Here is an 18,683-nt window from a genome sequence, read left to right on the forward strand (position 1 = left end):
AAAAAGCAGGTACTCTTAGTCAAATTTTGCCCACTATGTCATCTTTCCAAAACCAGAAGATTGGCTCCGGGGTGGTTTGTTTATCTGCTGTGCACTGTAATGTGCAATTAATAGGAAGGGCTGAAGAGCCAAAGTGGAAGCTGTAACCTGAATCCCAGATGGCACTGCAGAGTCCTCAGTACTCTCCGTTTCCAGGCATCAGTAAGTGATACTGTGAGAACTTTCCAGTGTGGCTCTATACTTACGGCTCTTTTTTAGGTGCCTTTAAAAATGAGAACCCTTTACTTTCAAGGAACTAAATAAGTGACCAGAGTAAGTTTTTAAAATATGTAGCCTCAGTCTTTGTAAAGAAAGATCTTGGTACTATATTTTGCTGCCAGGATTGTTCTGTACCTGCAGTCAGACTAACTAGTGGGATTCCAGTGCTCTACAGTCTTCCCTTTCTCAACAGTAGTATATTTCTGTAGATCAGCCTAGTGGTGAACATACAGTGGTAAAATAAACATTTATTACTGACCTAATTTGCTTGTTAGGTGGTTGGGTGTGATTTTACAAATACAGTACTTTTGTATGTATTTAAGGACTGATCCTTGTGAAAGGCCATCAGTTAGCAAATAGGTAGTCCAGCAGTTGAGATTTGGAACTTTCTCTGCTTGGTTCCAGATTAATTAACAGTAGTTGAAAATAATACCAAAAATATTTTTCTACTGATAAAAGCAATTTTTTTATGTTATTGGGATTTTTGCGTCAGTAAGAGTGCAGTTGATTTTGTGGTGCTATGCCTAATTGTACACAAATGTTTTGAGACAGAAAATGTGTGAGTGGAGAGGTGAGAGAGTAGATGGATGTGATGGGTCTCTCTTGTTTTCCAGAAAATCGGCAACTGTTCCATCGTGAGGAGGCTTGGTGTTCAGGAGTGTATCCTTCTGGTTACACAGCGCATCACCAAATACCCGGTCTTGGTGGAACGTATTATTCAGAATACAGAAGGTAGGTTGGTCAGTCTTTCCCAGAAGCCTCACAGTTCGTTGCTGATCATTTTTCTCCCGTGTTTTGTGTGTTCTTCCCTCAGTCAAGGAAGGACGGGCTGGTACTGCCTTCTACCTGTTTTCTCACTTCTTCGTTAGCTGAAGATGCTGTTCTAGGTGAAGATCCAGATCAGTCTCGCCTCATCAAAGCGTCAACAGCAGCATTGCAGTTCCAAGTCTGCATCCACAAAGCCTGTCAGTTCACTAGAGATTGAGAGCTTTAGGATATTCTATTTTGTTTTATCTTTAAACCTAAGCTCTTAGGAAATACTGTTAGATGTTCAGTATGGAACCTTCATGTTAAAACATGTCTGGGTGGCTCATATCTTGCCTTCCACGTGACTGACTGCTACTCTTTTCTCTTAGCTGGAACTAGAGATTATGAAGAGCTGACCCAGGCCCTTAGTTTAATTAAGGACACAATCACTCACGTAGATGCCATGGTAAATGAGTGCGAGAAGGGGCAGCGCCTTAAAGAGATTATGCATAAAATGGAGCTAAAATCATCGGGGAAATGCAAGAATGGCCTTTTTTTCCGGAAGGATGACATGGGACAGAGGCGGCTTCTGCTGGATGGGATGCTGTACTGGAAAGCTGCCTCAGGGCGACTCAAAGGTAAAGGACCAGGAAGGGAATAAGTACAACTGGGAACCAAGATTTTTATTTTTTTTTTTTTAGTACCTGTTTATTACTGATCGATTGAGTATAAAATAAGATGACAATCACCTGCTTGTTTAATAGGATATTGGAGGAAATAGCACTTGTTCTATTCCTGGCCTGTCCAATAAGCATCTCTATAATGGTGCATGATAAGTTCCTTATGCTGTTTGCTTATTATCTGCCTGATCTGCTTTCCAGTTCAAGAGGGAGGTCTTCAGAGAGATGACAAAGCTTTGAGTCATACTGACTTAGTCTCCTGTGGAAAGGCATTATCTTGTGCGAGCTCTGGTTCACACTTTGAAAAAACTGTGTCATGTCAACCCCATGACACCTTCCTTCATCTGCAGAATGTCTGTTTTGCCAGAAAATCAAAACAGTGTCCATCAGTGTATATTTGAACAGCTTCATTGCTCAAGTGTTCAAGGAGAAGCTTCAATGGCACATAAAATGCAGCCGAGAGTAGGTGGTACTGTGAATGTCTGCAGTTCCAGAAGAATCTGCTGCTGAGGGAGGCTTGTTCCCTCCTGAGTGTTTGAGTCAATGTGTAGGATGCCCATGTAGGGGTTTTCAAGCTCTGTGCTGGTTCTGCATCACTGGACGCTGTGTGTGGACAACCCAAGGGGAAGGCAGTAACAGACCCAACATTGCAAATGTTGATGTGCTGTTCCCTGACCCACAGGAAATTTAAGGCAAGTGATTTTGGAGCCTGGACCAGTCTTTATGCTTTAAAATCTGCTTTTTTTTTTCCCCTCCATTGTTACTGTAGATATTCTGGCAGTCCTGTTAACTGATGTACTGTTGCTCTTACAAGAAAAGGACCAAAAATACACGTTTGCATCAGTGGTAAGTGTTGTTCTCCTTATTTAATACATTCACTTACAGTATTTGTGAAGGTGACAGTACCTACAGCAGAAATACAGTTAGATATGTTAGATATTTGTTATGGTAGGTTCAGAGGGAAAATTAAGTTAATAAACCAGCCAGCTATTACAGAATCACTTTTTTTGAAGCAGTTGTACTTGTTGAATCCCTTCCACTGTCTCTTAGTACAACACAGTGTCCCCTTGCCTTGGCCGGTTCTAGCCGACGCATCTGCTGTGGTTTTCTGGTGCCCTGAGCATGTTCTGAGGTTCACTGCTTCTCCTTTTCGTGAGTGCAAGGGAAAGTCACGGCACAGCTTTGTTAGCTACTGTTTCATACAAGCCATCTATGTTAAATCTGCTAGAACTGTGCTTTGAAAGGCATTTGCAAAGGTCTGCTTCTGTTTGCTGACGTGCAGGGAAAGACTCTTCCATTTTGGTTAGGGACATGGTAACCATGGTCACAGTAGCCCAAGATTTGCTGGTGGCAGAGAACTTTCCTGAAGTAAATGTAATAAGCACTAAATACAAATGTAATTAGCACTGCAGAACACTCAGTGGATTCACTTGCTCTTCCAGGGCATTTCCACAGGTATCCTCAGTGCAGTTAATCGTGTACATTTTGTCCTGATCTAGTTCACTTGTGGCTGTAATAGAACCAGTAACAGACAAACTATTTTATGTAATTGTTTTCCTGGGTGTATTTTTTTCAAGATACTAACATTAGGGCTGAATTCTAATGGCAAAAGCTATTTTGGTGACCTCAGGGCTGTAAAAGCAACTGCTTTTCAAATTACCTGTCTTCTAATGCACAGTATGGGGATAGTTTCATAAATCAGGATGGCTGGGAGTTGTTTCCTCTTGAACAGCATCAGGTGAACAGTTCATTTTATGACCTTGACTCTGATAGACTAACTCTGCCCTGTCTTCCAAAACCCATCTGAGCTCTGAGCAGAAGAGCAAGTTCACAGAGGGAGACAAACACACTGTCGATGTACAGTGTCTCGAGTGTTGTGGCAGTTTTCTGTAAGACTGCCGTTGCTTGGAGGTGTGTGAGTAGCTCCCCTCGAGGCTGAAGCATTGTTCCCAAGAAGTAAGAGCATGCATATGTCCTCAGTGAGCATGGCTGTTCCACTGCAAGGTCATGCCCTGGTTTGTATGTCCCCTAATAACTTTTCTGTGAGCACACATCCTAGAGTTGCTTATCACAGTCCCCAGAAGTTGCTCTCTGCTACACGGTGGATTTTTTTCCCCCTCCAGTAACACGCTCTACAGTTACAGACAGATCAGGTTTTTTGCATCTTTGTATGTATAGATTTCATTGGAAATTTAGATCTCACCACAGATAAATCAAGCGAGAGGAGCACATGGTTCTGCTCAGTGATTCTGTTTTTCCAGTGACCTCTGTTCATGGCTTGAATTGCAGTACAGCTGCTCAGAGGGGTTGGCAAAGCCGAGTGTTCCTGCCGTCTCTTTCACAGTTCAGTTTTCTTATCGTCACTCCAGATTATGCTGTGACGGCTCAGCAGTTCCAAAGAGCCATTTTCTTCTGGGAGGGTCTTTTTAGGCTGCATATATTGGACCTGTGCTGTAGGAAGCATAGATAGGGGTCTAGTAACTAATATCCCTGCTGTAAATTCATTTTCATTGCAAAGACTGACAGGTAATGCAGTTAATCCTTAGTTATGCAATATACTATCTGTCACCTTGTTTTATTATTCTCAGGGCCTGATGGCATGCTCTAACACCTCTGTGTTACGGTGTTGTTTCTTCTGCAGCTAACTTGCCAACTTAGCTTGTCTACCATTTGTTCTGTCCTCTCACTTCACGTGTCATTAAGGTTTTGTTTTCCTTTGCAAATTTTGGTTTTGCCTCTCGGAGCAAAATTTTTGAGCCTGTTTTTGACTCCTGGGACTCAGTGGGAATCCTCAGGTGTATAAACTGATACGTGTTTTAATAATACCAGGCACCACGACCTCTTGGTTTTGAAATGTACATTCTTCATTCTATATGTTGATGTGTGTTCGATGAGTGAAAAAATGACAATATCCTGTGAAGATGCCATCGCAGTAACGGTGCAGCGTTGCGATGTTATGGCTCACGGTAGCCCTGTGTAAATAGAAAGACGTGAAGCTAGGAAGCACAAACCCCAAAAACCATACATAATGTAGTGCAGTAAGTTACATTTTGTTTTACAGGACTCTAAACCACCAGTCATCTCGTTGCAAAAGCTGATTGTAAGAGAGGTAGCTAACGAGGAAAAAGCCATGTTCTTAATTAGCGCTTCCTTAAAAGGCCCAGAAATGTATGAAATTCACACAAGCTCGAAGGAGGAGAGGAATTCCTGGATGGCGCACATCCGCAGAGCTGTAGAAAGGTAAATTACGCCTGAAAGCCGGAGGGCTTGATTTCTTCCTCCTCTGTCTTCTCTTTGCGGGACTCACAGGTGTAAATTTATCATAAAAATACATTGGACTATCCCTAAACTTTCTTTGTAAGGCTGAAGCGTGCAATTCTGTTTGTGTTTGTTGGGAAGAAGCCACTCTTACAGATGCGATAAAAACCAGCCAGAGATTTTAGTCTGCTTTTTTGAAAAATAAACACAAAAATTGGCTCACTGCTGTCAAATGCACCAGGGCTTTGGACAAGAGAGGAAGGTTGACACACACGATAAAGCACATCCTAGGCAAAAGTTTCAGGTTGAATCCTGAGAGGGATTTGTGTAATGTGTAAATCAAGCTTATATCTGTCTCTCCCTTTTTACAGCTGTCCTGATGAAGAAGGAGAAACATTTAATGAACCTGAAGCAGAGAGGAGGCTGGCGGAAGCACGAGCTGCTAAGTTAAAAGATTTTCAAGGTAATGACTTAATTATATATTCCACGAACTGCTTCTTGGCATCAGTTGAGATTTATGACTGTCTTATTCTTTTGTCACCTAATGTGATGTAGTTTCTCCTTCATGAGTCTTTCAGGGTAGTGCAAGATCCTATAGAAGTAGTGAATGATAAGCTTGGTATGCTCCATGAGTTTTCCCTTCACTGTTCATTGCATCTCTGCATTGGATGCTCTGACCCTAAAATGAACGTCTTCCAAAATGAACGTTACTCTGACAGTGACTGGGAAGGCAGAACTGAGTTTGTTTCTTCCTTTAGAGCGTTTGAACATGAAAGATGACCTGATTATGCAAAGTCTGACTGAGAAGCAACAGATTTATCTAGAAATGTCTGAAATGAATGGCTTCGAAGACCATTCCCAAGGATCCCGATCTAGGCTACTTCTTCGAGGGGATATCTCAGAGAATCTGCAAGGAGAGGCTATTTTGAAGTCCGCAGTGACAGAAGGTAAATGCAATGTGGGACTGTACACATTCACTCAGGTGCAGGGGTGGGGATGAGTGCATAGGATCAAAGTACAGGACCTGAAAATCATCCTCTAATAACATAAAACTTATGTAACACTGTTCAGAGTTCCTTATTCTTGGAACCGATCTGCGAGGTGGATAAAGTGCACCTGTGTTTTTAGGTAGAGGACCTTTTACACAGCTTGGACTTTTTATTTTTAAGGATCAACCAGTGGAAACTTAGGATGAGTCTATTCAGATGGGTAACTGAGGGATCTAATAATACACTGATCCTGAAATCCTATATTATATGAGGGTTATATTTTTGAAATAGTCTATCTAAAGATAGTATATGTAGAAAGAAAATAAGCACAAACTACTTTGTATTTTGGAAAAAAATAAAACCCAAACACTCAAGGGTCAATAACCTGACTTGCAATCAAGGAAGAAGTCATTAGGAAGAGCCTGTCGCAAAGAGCTAGTCACAAAGGAAAGTTCATCCATACTGCAAGAAACTTCTCCAACTGCCCAATCTTTTAATGTACTTGAGGATTGAACTTAAAAACTCGTTAGCATGATTCACCTGTCTCGCTGCATAGACATGGCTGTTTACATGTTATGTTCTCCTCTTTCCTAGCTGAAAACCTCCAGAACCTGATCTTCACTCACTTAGGCAATGGATCTTGTCAGCCTGAGGATGGCTCTGGGTCGGGACTCCCCAGGAGAGCGGAGACCTTTGGAGGATATGACAGTAGTTCCTCACTTTCAAATAAAAGTAAGAAAGGGACCATTCGGCATTATTCTGAGCTTCTTGGCTCTTTCTCTGTACAGAGAAACACAGTGATGAGATAAGAACAATTAATTAAGTGAGGCTTTGCTGTAAGGAAGCTTCACCAGGCTCTAAAAGGAGGATAAGAAGAAATTTCTAGTATGTGGTATCAGCATGTTGCATCTTTTGCTTCTGGTACCAACGCTAGAGAGCAGAGTAGAGCTCTTGGATGGTGTTCCGGGCATTACCTTAACCCCTACTTTCTAATCACCACAATTCCACACAGAAATTAAATTTTGTTGGGAAAAAAATAAGCTTGACCTGAAAACCTAGGAAATTTGAATTCAGCTGCCTGTTTTTTTTACTGAATCATGAAAAGTCTTTTCTGCTTTCTTTATATTTGCACAGTTGCTAAAGAGTTCCTGAATCCTTATATAATAGAAATTGTCCTTGTGGCACAGATGCTTTATCAGTTAATTAATGAAATAAGTGGAAATACTAGATAAATACTGTTTATCTCCATTTTTGCTTCATGCATGTATTGATAATTAAAATGGGGTTTATTTCACTGGTGGTTAATCTCCAGAATTCTTTCTGTTGTCTCTGAAAGGCTCTACATGTCTGCCATGCTCTGGGCACTTCACACAGTACGGTTTCCATCTCCCCCTACCTCCTTCCGTGCTTACAGTGCTGCTGCTTTGAATAGAACCTTTTTACTGACAAGTATACCGTGTCAATGGCTGGCAATTCTGGTAGCCACAGACGATCGTTTTCATGTATACATTGTGGTTGCTTCACTTAAAATAACAACGTAATTTGAACTTGCTCTCCCTATTTATCTTAACCCACTCTCCTCAAGTTTTTATACTTTTTTGGGCAGTCCTACTCGTCACTGTTGCCTACTCTTCCTCTTTGAATCAGCGTGGAGAAGTGGCGTATTGGTTCTGACTTCAGAGTCACCATTTTTTAATGCCTGCGTTCTTAGTCCGGGAGTTTTCACAGCCCCTGTGCTGGTGTGAGCTACTCATACGCCACTCTTCTTTCAGGTGGTAGTTTTAGGAACAACAGTGGTGGTGACCAGAGACAGTGGGACTGGAGAGGCTCTGCAGTGAGTTCAGATGTACAACTCCATGACCTCCCTCCTGATGCAGATGAAGGATCTCAAACCGTATGTTGGGCTTATGAGTGATTTAAACACATTTCCTCCTGTTCCTCTTCACAGCAGTGCTGCAGAACAAATCGTGCAAAGTTAAGATCCGTAATAGCTGGTAGGGCTGGACTGTAACAGAGTTCTGTGTGTCACATTGCTAGACGCTGCTAAGGATGTCTTGTGGGGTGAGCTGATAGCTTCGCACTTGATAACTTTGATAACTTGCTTCTGTATTTGTTCCTTTGCTGCCATATCCAGTGCTAGCTTTAATCACCACGCCTCTGGGTCAGCCTGGCCTCTGATTTAAGTATTTTTGATAGGTGTCCTTCCTCTGATTTAACTATTTTTGATAGGTGTCCTTCAGCGTACCGGAGCAATCTCTGCTCTGGCAGTAAACGCTGTTCCCCAGTGAGGTGAACCCTTCCAGGTTGTTCTGGCAGTGCTGCCGATGCCCAACAGGTGTCTCTTGTGCCGATGTTGGTTTTGTCTCTTTTACAGAGCGATGTAACAAGGCTGGATGACTGCAGTGGTTTTCAGCCCAATGTGGAGTCTCAGGTATGATTCTTCTGCTGTTAGGAAATCTGATGGCAAAATAGCCGTATTATAATAGCATGCAAAACCAAAACAAATGCAAACCCTAAAAGACTCGGTATTTTTAACGTGGAACCACAAGCACATTAACAGCCTGTATCTTATGACTCTGATGCATTATGAATGCAGAGATAAAAGCCCCGTTGGGACACAAAGATGGGTTCTGGGTATGTAGACAAAGAGCTGGCCAACTGCTTCTCCTGCATCTTTGGAGAGATTGCGTGGTCTCTGCCAAAGCTTGCCTCTGAATCTCCTGTGACTGCCGTACCTGTGCAGTGATTCAGCACTGGAGGATGGGAGGGAGTGATCATTAAACAGCTCACGTGAAGAAAACTGGACGATGAAGCTGGAATCCCGGCGAGGTTGCTGGTCGCTGGTTTCCATCTGTGCAGGACTAACACATGAAATTCATCGTGCTTGCACGGTGCGCTGTTGGCCGTTACTGTGTTGGAGGGCTCTTGTAGCCATGCTTCCCTTGTCTGTGGTTTTGTACAGACCCCACTGACTGTGTTCACTGTTTAAAAAAAGTCTAATGCATCAGAGTTCTGTTCAAGTGTCTAATGTCTTTTTTTTTCTCGCCCCTGCCTTCCCTCCTCTTCAGCTTGTCCAGAGGATACAGACGCTGTTACAGTTGCTCTTCAGTCTTCAGGTAAACAACTGTTTACTATCCAAGAGTTGTGTTAGGCATTGAATGTAATAAAATGTGTGCAGGTGTGGAGAGGAGCTGCCTTCAAAATATCCCCTAAAGCTAGAGTGAAGTGCAGAATTTAAGACCTGAGACTGAAGGAAACACTGTGTCTGGTATTTTGAAGGAAGATCCGTTGTCTTAAGTAATTGTTTCCTTTTTCCTGCTCACTTAAATGCAATTCTTTTGCTACTTTGAGCTTCATCTGCCCTCCATGCTCACTTCTTAAAATTGTTGATACACGTGTGTGTGTTAGTTGTTTTTACTGTAACCTTGTAATCTACAATATTTTGACTGGTTGGATTCAGAGTAATAATTCTGGGTACCAGAAATGTGGACTTTGACGTAGGTAAATGTAACTTATTCTCTTAGCCATCTTCAGTTCATGTCCGTCACAGCAGGCTGACCAAGCTAGGAGTTAGCTCTGCTCTTGAAGACACAGGCCTGGTAGATGCTGTTGTCTTTTATTTAGCTGTGCGTGTGCTTTTGAACCCATGGACCTTATGCTGAACTTCTTATGTCCCCTCCAGGCAGCGATATGTCAGCAGGACACCTACATTGAGATGCAACGAGCCACCACGGTAGACCGGGAGAAGCAATACCGGCTGCAGACTACACGAGGCAACCTGCTGCTGGAGCAGGAGAAACAGCGGAACTTCGAGAAACAGAGAGAAGAACTGATGAATGTGCAGAAACTTCAGAACCAGCTGAAGCTGGACCAGCAACGCCTGGAACGGGAAAGGAGCCGGCAGCAGAGGGAGTTTGAAAGCACAGAAGCTCGGCTGCAGGAGCGTGAAGAGGAGACTCGGCAGCTGAGAGAGAAGTTGAATCAGGAGAGGGAGGAACTCGAGAGGCAGCGAGAGGCGTATCAGCATGACCTGGAGAGACTGCGGGAAGCTCAGAGAGCGGTCGAGAAGGAGAGGGAGCGTCTGGATCAGCTAAGGAAGCTAAAGAAGCAGAACACGGTGTCAGGCACGTTCTCCCCAGAAATGGGGCAGGTGAGGAATTCATTTTCTTGGAGTTTTATTTCTGTTCACCTGCTTGCCTCCAAATGAAGGATGTCCTTTTTGCAACACTGGCCCATGTTCACTTTTCACCGGGCTTGAACCATCATGTGAAGCAGCCAGTGGTGGCTACTGTCGTAGGTAGATCAGAGCTTACCTGTTCCCCAGTGTCTGAGAGATTCCACCTGGATGTTTGGTAATGAGAGTACTTTTTAAAAAGATCAAAACAGGGAATAAGTTATTTTTGGACGTGGCCAATGGAGGATGTTTTACATAGAGGTATTTCCCTGTTGCAGGCAGGTGATTGCAGGGGAGGGTGCCACATTGGTAGCATTTCGTACCGTTGGTTTCTAAATACATCTCTTACCTTTTAAAATGTGAATGTTGGGGTCTGATAAATCTGGCTCATGTGTTACTGTCTTAAAGTCCTGCTTTCTATCCATCCTGTTGTCCCCTAAAGCAATGTGCTTTTTGTGTTCCCGTGCTAGGTGCAATATTAAGGAGTCTGGAGCTGCTGAGGTTCCTTTCAATGCTCAAGGACATATAAGCATGCTCTGGGCTTTTTCTAACCTCTTGCATTTTTCACTAGAAAATGCTTTATGTTTTCAGGGCTTAGCATGGTCTCTGCTCATATGTGAGAGGGTGAAAATACCCGTTTGACTTAAAATGCCTTTTTCCCCACGTAGAACCAGCTAAGTCATTCTGTTAGCTTCAATGGAGAAGGGTTGGAACCTTCGCTACCCGCCTTGAAAACCTCTGTGAGAGTGAGCGTCGCCGGGATGGATTACCTGGAACGGCCAGACTTGGTTCGTAGGGACAGTACCACCCTGGAGAATCGTCCGGTTCTTGCGCTGAAGAACGAAGTGCCGATACATCTCCTGAGCGCAACTAATCAGATACAGAAACCAGCTGCCGTCCAGCAGCAGATTCCTACGAAGCTGGCCACTTTTACAAAAGGAAGCAAAGAGAAAGGTGGGAAGAACAAAGCATCTCATAGGACAGACAGTTCAGGTAAGTGCTTAAATGCATTTCGGATCGCTGCCAGCATCGCAAGGAGACACAACACTCTAGTTTAAACCTCTGGCTGCCCGCCTGGAACCCAGAAGATAATACACTACGAGTTGTTAGTGTGCTTGCTGCAGTTAGTAGGCTCTCAAAATTGTTACTTTAGGAATGTATACGCTATTTAAATTGGAAATACAGCCCCAAGGGATAATGTTGAAGTTCTGTAATCCAACAGGGACAGAATGATAGTGAAAGGTTGTAAATCTGGATGTAAAATCTCCTTGCCTAGCTGTGGTCTTAAAGGGAAATAGCTGGTTTGGCATGACTGAAATGTTTTGAGGCTGGCTTAACCTTTTCTCGCTGTCTGTCCAGAGTTGTAATGACATCGGATGCAATGCCTTTCTTGGCACCAGGCAGCCATTAAATACAGATTTTCAGGCCAGAATTGAGATGCTGTGTATGCTGCAGAGTTGAAACGGGCTAATTTTGTCAGGAATAGAAGAAAGTAAGAATACAGTCACCCTGCCATAGTGTAATTTCTGCTCCTAACTGCTAGGTACTAAGGGAGTGATCTTTGCCAATGACAGACACAGTAAAAAACACTTTTTCTCTACCACTTAAAATAGCCTTACGGCCAGCTTAGAAGAATGGCCTATAATTTTAAGCTATAAAATTATCTTTTTAGCTTTGTGTAGGATTCGGACTTGGCAAGCTTATCCATCACTTGGGCCTACACGGCCAAACCTGTCTAGGGAGGGGAGGAGGAAAGTATTTTGCACGTTGTATAAATGTCTGGGGTGCCTAAAGTTTAGTACAATTACAAACTTATGTTTTTGCACATAAATGAAGCCTGATATTCTCTTACCCTGAATACCAAATGAGGGTAAATGGGAAAATAAAGCTCTAATACCACATCCCTCCTCAGGTTGATATTTAATAGCTCTTACATAATGATCTCTGCAGTGGAAATGTGTACTTAATGGTGGTTTTCTGGAATCTATGTGAAAGTTATAAAACACAAATGTATCTGTGTCTATTTTCTCATGAGCATTAGTGGGACCCGTGCTCATTATGCCCATATATAGACCTTAGAATAAAATGGAACAAGACTTTCTGTACCAGAGGCAAAACACTGTGTATTGAATCTGGGGTTTGGGACGTTTAAGGAACGTGCAGTGAGAGGAGTTCTTTGGATCCAGAGGAACTGTTTCATGAATTGATTTTATTGTTGAAATTAAGAAACTGAGAGGCCGTAACACCAGCACTAGTTTACTCTGCTGATGAGCAGCTGCGAGACAGATGGAGAGCAGAGACAAATGTTCATCACAGTTCTGCCTGTGAAACGTAGCACAAGTAGCCATTTCTGTTTGAATGTTAAGGACAAAGAGAGTTTTCTCTGCATTGCTGTATCATTCGGCGTCTTAAATCTGTGGTTGTCAGGGGCTGCTAGTAACTGAGTTAGAAATCCTCACGGAAGAGGAGAGAGAAAGTACTCAAGGTCTGAACAGCTGAAGAGAGGGTTGAAGTAACTTGCAGCAGAAGCACCAGCTCGTTGTGGTGTAGCTGCTTCCTTGGCTACGCAAAGGTGTCAGTCCAGTGGGCCCAGCATGATATCGTGACAGTTGTGAAGTACCCCTAGCCTCAAATACTCATTTGTACAATATTTTCTTTAGCATCTGTTGATCAGAAGCAGCTGCTTCCCCCCAAGCTTGTTTCACGAGAGGAAGGTGTCCTGAGAGGCAGACGATCAGCAAGTCCAGTCCTCCCAAGCAGCCAGACCGCTGCGTTCCAGCCAGGTACGTCTGGACCGACTTGCACGTCTGTGGAAGTGCCTCAGGCGCCCTGTGCAGTGTCACGAGTCTCTTGTCTTCATGTTTTTCTGCAGAGTTGTATGGCCCTGCCGATGCTCAGCCGGAAGCGCTCTCATCTGCCTCAGCGAACATATTCAAGCCCAGTAATGCTCACGTTCAGACCCTGGTTACCTCTCAGCCGAGTCTGTTAAATGTGCAGGATGATACCAGCAAAGAAGATGTCATTTTCTTCTAATTGTTTCCATGTCAAGATTACTCTGATGACATACTGTTTCAAGAACTCAGGCCCCAGTGTGTGACGTGACAGAGACCTGACACGGATGTCCCGTTACCGCTAGCAAGGACCAGACCAGGATTACTGTTCTACTTTGTTGGCTTCTCTGCCAGCAGCTCAGAATGAGGGCACAGTAGTAACAATTTGCTTTTAAATCCTCCAAAACGTATCGACACATGGCATGGGTATGTAAATTCAGAGCATACTAAACCGCTGCCGTTTGTAATGTGCTCTGCTCAGAGAATGTACCCTCTCGGTGGGGACCATCATGTAAATTGCTAGAGTTGATGCTGAACCACCCAGATTTTTACTTCAAAAATTTTAGTAATAGGCCCCAAAAGGGCTGCGATTTTTTTTTTTTTTAAATCCATTTTCACAGGTGGGTTTAATGGATTATGCTAATGGCGTGTTGGTAATTAGTTGACTAGCGAGCCCGTTTCCTTCCAGCGGGGCGTGACGGACACTGCGGTACCTGCTCCCAGGAGCCAGAGTAGCGTCTCTGTTTCTTTAGTGATTCAGTGGAGCACAGGCTCAGTGGCCAGGTGCAGGGGAATAGAGAAGGTAAGCTTCTTAACAGCGTCTTCGTGGGTCTGGAGCTCCACCTGCTTGTGGATGAGAAGGGTTGGACGTATGAGAACATACGATGGCAGTGAAGAGTTGGACTAACTGCACGTGTCGTTGGCCATCGGCTTGCACTGGGATAGCTGTGTTCTTGGAGACATTGGGTAGCTCTCCGTGTGAGAGCAGCACAGGTTCCCAAGCAAAACTCGTAAGTTGGTTCAGAAGGAACTCGGAGACTTGGGTTTTGTTCTTTGCTGAAGACACGTGTAAGAAGCGTTGGAATGCAGTAATTTATTGTCTCGTTTAATCCTACGTTTTCCGCATCTTTTGTTTGTCTGTTAACTTGTTGGGACTTTACTCCCAGTACCAGAAGATATCAAAGCTGCTGTTACTGCAGAGGCTTCTCTGCAGCACTGTTAGGAATGAAGGGAAGGAGAACTGTTTGGTTTTAAAAGAAAAAAAGAGATACTCGTAGCTAAACCTGTGTGGGTTTAGCTGCTTACAGCTAAACCAGCTTTGATACCTCTTGTTAAATGGGTCAGTTCTTAATCACGGAACGGTGATGACGTTAAGTGTTCTGCTCAAAAGGCATTATTTCCCTTTGTAGTGATTTGCACAGTCTTTTTGTTGTGTTTTATTACTTCACCCTGTATCCCAGCTCCTTTTTACACACATCACCTCGGGATGTGTCGTCCAAAATGATGTGCTGAGTGTGACTGGTCAGATAATCCAAAATGTGCTGAGTGTGACTGGTCAGATACGTCGTGCACAGGAGAGATTGTTTGGAGGGTATTATTACAGAATTAAAGAAATCAGTATCTCAGAGCTTAAAAGCTTTTGTTAATACCTTTCAGAACATGATTGATAATAGTTCTTTCTGTATCTTGAACTCTGGTTTGAAGTGCTTTTTGGCACCGGTGGATGGGATGCGTGGTCAGTTCTCCAGCCACTTGCTTGGGAATTTGTCAGTCTCCCCAAATCACTGATGCAGCCTCGGTGGTTAGGCCCGACGTGACGTCTGTAATGTTCCTTAAGGCTGCAACTTCACTTTGCTTGAAAGTTTTAAGATTATTTCAGTAGTTACAGTGCAAGAAACAGTATAAATTTTCAGCAGAAAATACAGGCTTTGTTTTCAAGTGGTGATAATTTGGGTTGTTGTCTTTGGACAAGAAACTGAAAAATCCGAGGGTACTGGTCAGTGGGAGAGGGGGAAGATAAGCTACAGGCCACTGAGTGGGTCTTGTGGAGCAGGCACTCCTTGCTGTAACACTTCTTGGATTTTCCAGTCTTTGCGAAGTGACAGTGCTGTCAACCTGAAGCAGGGGCACCGCGTTCGGTGAGAGGAAACTCCAAACCGCCTGGCTTGTTACCAGGTTGGCGATACCCCCACCCCCCCAGCAAACCATTGCTGTAAACGGGACACACCTCGCTAATACCAAAGGACTGCTTGGTAAATCATGGCAGAATTTAGAGATCGGCAGCAGCTACATTTGCAGAAAACAGTACGGGGAGCGTAGTGCCTTTTGCGCTGTCGTGATACGATGTTGATAGTGGTCAGAACCTATATTCTGACCACTATATTCATTTTTTGCATTCCTAAAAGCTAGGTTGGAACGGAGGGGAATTGTTAAAAGTTCACGTCACTCCTGATCAAGCCAGCGTGTGAGACCCAGCAGCTCGGTAGGACCAGTCTTTCCATCGGCTGATGTGGAGACTCCAGTCGTCTCCGATACACGTGCAGCTTCTCCTGTAAACATACAGCGAAGCAGCAAGAATGTGCAGTATGTTCTCTCCTTCGTTCTGTGTTTTGGGCCACTCCCCCTGAAAACTGCCCCCGTTGCCTCAAATTATCAGGTTTTTAGGAGTTTTAGCCTAAAGCCAAGTGGCATCAGTGGAATAAACCACCTCAACCGAAGAGGGATGTTCCTGTTTGGGTATCTGAAAAGTATTTTTGGAAACACTTATATAGTTGTAATTCTGTGCCTGCCCTAAAGTATGGGAGAGAGTGTACTACGGACTTAAAGGGTTTGTCTGCCTGCTTTCTTCTTCTGTGCAGAGAGTGAACTTGGGCACAGAGCAGTGACATCTGGAAAATAAAAGTGTGCAGGAAAGTCTCATTTCTTTTAATATTTTAACTCAAACACAACTGTTACCATAACCATCGTCAGCAGTGCTTCGAGGAAGTTACAGCTGTTAGCATGTGGACCCAGGACTGTTACAGGCTAGGCTTTGGTTCAACAGCCCAAAAACTCCTTGGAATATGGGTCTTTAGTCTGTAATTGAGAAATTACCTTAAAAGTCCGTATCTGTCCTCGGTCCATGTCTACCTGCAGCTGGCTTTATGAAAACTCCTCCCACCCCAAACAGGCTGCATCTTTCACCTGGGTCAAAGTCAGTTCAGTGCCATACTGGTGGCTTCCTCTTCAGTACCGTACCCAGCGTGGAGAAGGTTTCAGAATTCGCAAATGGTGTGATACCTCGTCGCTAGTGCGGGGTTTACCGTACCAGAATGTGGTAGAATTAGGTGTGGAAGGCTGAGGGAAGCAAGGGAAAGATTGTTGTTAACTGAATAATAGGCCATCTCTTCTGCAAAACTGAGCATGTGGAATTGTTATCACATTACTCCAGTCGAGTCAACTGGTTTTGGACTCTACTCAAATCTCAGTTCGTAGAAAAATAACTCTTCTAGGCAAATTAGATTGCGAAATACTGCTGTGTCCTGGGCTAGGTAACCTGCTGTTGATTCTGAGTAATAACCTTTCCATTTGACTTTTTGATTACTTCAGATAAAGGTTTCCTTTTAAGTGATATCTGAGGATTAGACAGTTCAAAATTCTGTGCCTCCCAGGCACCTTCTGGCTTCTTTCTGAGCTGGGAGGGGGGGGAAATGACAGCACGAGCTTTGAACTGCCGCCTTCTTTGCTTTGTGTCACAGCCTTAAAATTATCGTCATGTTTGTCCTTTAATCTTGTGATGTTGCAGTGTGGAGGCTGTTTCTATGGTTCTGATTTTCAATTTTTAACTCCCTTCCCATCCGGAACACGGTCACTTTGTACGTCGGGCTGAAGATCCCGCCGTGTTCGCTCGTGCTGAGCACGCCCGCCCTGTGTGTGTCGTAGCTGCTTTGTAACTGTGCCGTCTGTGGGTTGTAGCTGTGGCGTGTCCCACGCGTTGAGATCGCTCACCGTGTCCCAGCGTGAGGCAGAAGAATTGGTATTTCTAGAGATGCTTGCTCGCCAAGGCCGTAGCGTTCCCACCAAGGTAAGAGCAATCCTAAACCGTTTGCAGACGCTTTTGTCTTTCTGAGTAGCGTTCAGATGATCCTGCGTACATGGAACTTGGTGTTTGCCATTTGCATTTACAATGAACGTTTAAACTTTAACGAGGAAGGGGTTAAAAATGATCCATTTTGGTTCACTTCTACTTTCAACTCTGCGGAATAGGAGCTCAGGCTCCCCGGTGCTGCTCAGTGGTGTCCCTGTGTGTTGTACCCCCGTGCAAGGGGATTTTGGAGCGTTTTGTTGTCTTCCCCAGCAGTTTTTTAACATTTGCAAGAGAAAAATCTTCCTGACACCAGGTTACGCACATGCTCTCCTCGCCTGACCCTGCTGAAGAGGTAGAACAAAAGCCTTTTCCCCCTTCTCTCTCTCGAGGCCAGACCCAACACCTTTGTAACCGCTGGTGGCTCTTTGCCGTGTCCCATCGCCGTGTTCCTCGTCAGATACCATTGGTGCGAGCTCTGGTTGATGCCATTTGTGCCATGTTTATAAATCGGGGTTTTATATTTTTGTACTGAAAGGAATCGGAGCACTTTAGAAAAGTTTATTTCACATCCCATTTCTGTTGGTACCTGGAAGGAAATCTCTCCCGAAAGCAGATCCTGTTGGCGTCACCGCGCGCGTCTCGCTCAGAGCTGTGAACTCTCCTGATGCTCTTTAGTCTTAGGTCTGGTTTCTAGGCCCACCTTGCACTGTAAGGATTTAATAACTAATCATGGTCCATGGTTAAGTTGACCATTTTGTTGGGGAAGCGTTTGGTTTTGGTTTTTGTTAGGGTGTAAACATTGTACATAGTTCCTATACTGTTGATACTGCAGTAGCAACATCTTTGTAGTCTTTATTTTATTTGTAAAGTCGATGGTTCAATGTTAATATTCTGTTGAATTGTGCACTCTCGGTTAATTGTAAACTTGATCTTAACACACCAAATGATGATTTTTACAATGATTGCAATGTTTCTCCACTGAAGGATTTCAGAGCTGCAATAGGACTGAAACCAACTTCTAGCAATAAAAAAAAATCATTTAAAAATTATCTGCCTTTATATATGTTATTATTTATATTTTTTATTATTTGAACCAAAAGCAGCAGCAGCTGCTTCTCACGTGCTTCTCATTTTCTACCCTGGACAGAAACGACGTGCCGTATGACCAAAACTGACGCTTTTCCAAAGGAGAGGACGTAGCGTAGGAGGTGTTAAGTGGAGGAATCTAATAGCTGCAGACCTTGCCAGCGAGGTGAGCACCCGAGGGAAAAATCAGCTGGTCTCTAAACGTCTGAACTCAGCACGCTAGTGAGAGAGCAAGCGTAACCAAGTTGCTTATATTAGCATGTAGGAACTTTGCCTGGTGCCAGCCTGAGACATGCCTGGCTCTGTCCCAGACAGTATCGGTTCCCATTTGGAAGGAGTATAACAAAAATAGAAACTTTCTCCCTGGTGCTGGTGCCAGTTTGGCAGCCCTCGCTCCCAGCACCATCCCATAGCCTCTGGCTGGTGCAGTGCTTCCCAGCTCGAGTCGGCAAGTTGCGTTTCCTGGTAAAATCCCAGCTTGTGGCATACTGGCACAGTAGCCCGACGCTGCAACTTCAGCTAATTTCTGGAGATCAGAACAGATGCAAAACTGGGGAAAGAGGGGGCGAACTGGGACTCGGGGGGGCGGTCCGG

General features: G+C 44.0%; 1 protein-coding gene across 1 annotated transcript in view; it reads left to right on the top strand.

Annotated features, from left to right (window-relative positions):
- Nucleotides 1–13,139, top strand: part of ARHGEF18 (Rho/Rac guanine nucleotide exchange factor (GEF) 18) — a gene marked incomplete at its 5' end in the record, with an annotated part of 21,156 nt that extends 8,017 nt beyond the window's left edge. The window contains 14 exons of the mRNA XM_010160700.1: nucleotides 873–990; nucleotides 1,395–1,643; nucleotides 2,455–2,531; nucleotides 4,747–4,925; nucleotides 5,315–5,406; nucleotides 5,702–5,890; nucleotides 6,527–6,664; nucleotides 7,705–7,826; nucleotides 8,307–8,363; nucleotides 9,001–9,048; nucleotides 9,615–10,082; nucleotides 10,775–11,099; nucleotides 12,767–12,889; nucleotides 12,979–13,139. Coding sequence (XP_010159002.1) covers nucleotides 873–990; nucleotides 1,395–1,643; nucleotides 2,455–2,531; nucleotides 4,747–4,925; nucleotides 5,315–5,406; nucleotides 5,702–5,890; nucleotides 6,527–6,664; nucleotides 7,705–7,826; nucleotides 8,307–8,363; nucleotides 9,001–9,048; nucleotides 9,615–10,082; nucleotides 10,775–11,099; nucleotides 12,767–12,889; nucleotides 12,979–13,139 — 2,346 coding nt within the window. The remainder of the gene's footprint in view (nucleotides 1–872; nucleotides 991–1,394; nucleotides 1,644–2,454; nucleotides 2,532–4,746; nucleotides 4,926–5,314; nucleotides 5,407–5,701; nucleotides 5,891–6,526; nucleotides 6,665–7,704; nucleotides 7,827–8,306; nucleotides 8,364–9,000; nucleotides 9,049–9,614; nucleotides 10,083–10,774; nucleotides 11,100–12,766; nucleotides 12,890–12,978) is intronic.
- Nucleotides 13,140–18,683: the final 5,544 nt, after the last annotated feature.

This window comes from Eurypyga helias, unplaced genomic scaffold (genome assembly GCF_000690775.1).
Source record: "Eurypyga helias isolate BGI_N326 unplaced genomic scaffold, ASM69077v1 scaffold14371, whole genome shotgun sequence".
Taxonomy (NCBI): domain Eukaryota; kingdom Metazoa; phylum Chordata; class Aves; order Eurypygiformes; family Eurypygidae; genus Eurypyga; species Eurypyga helias.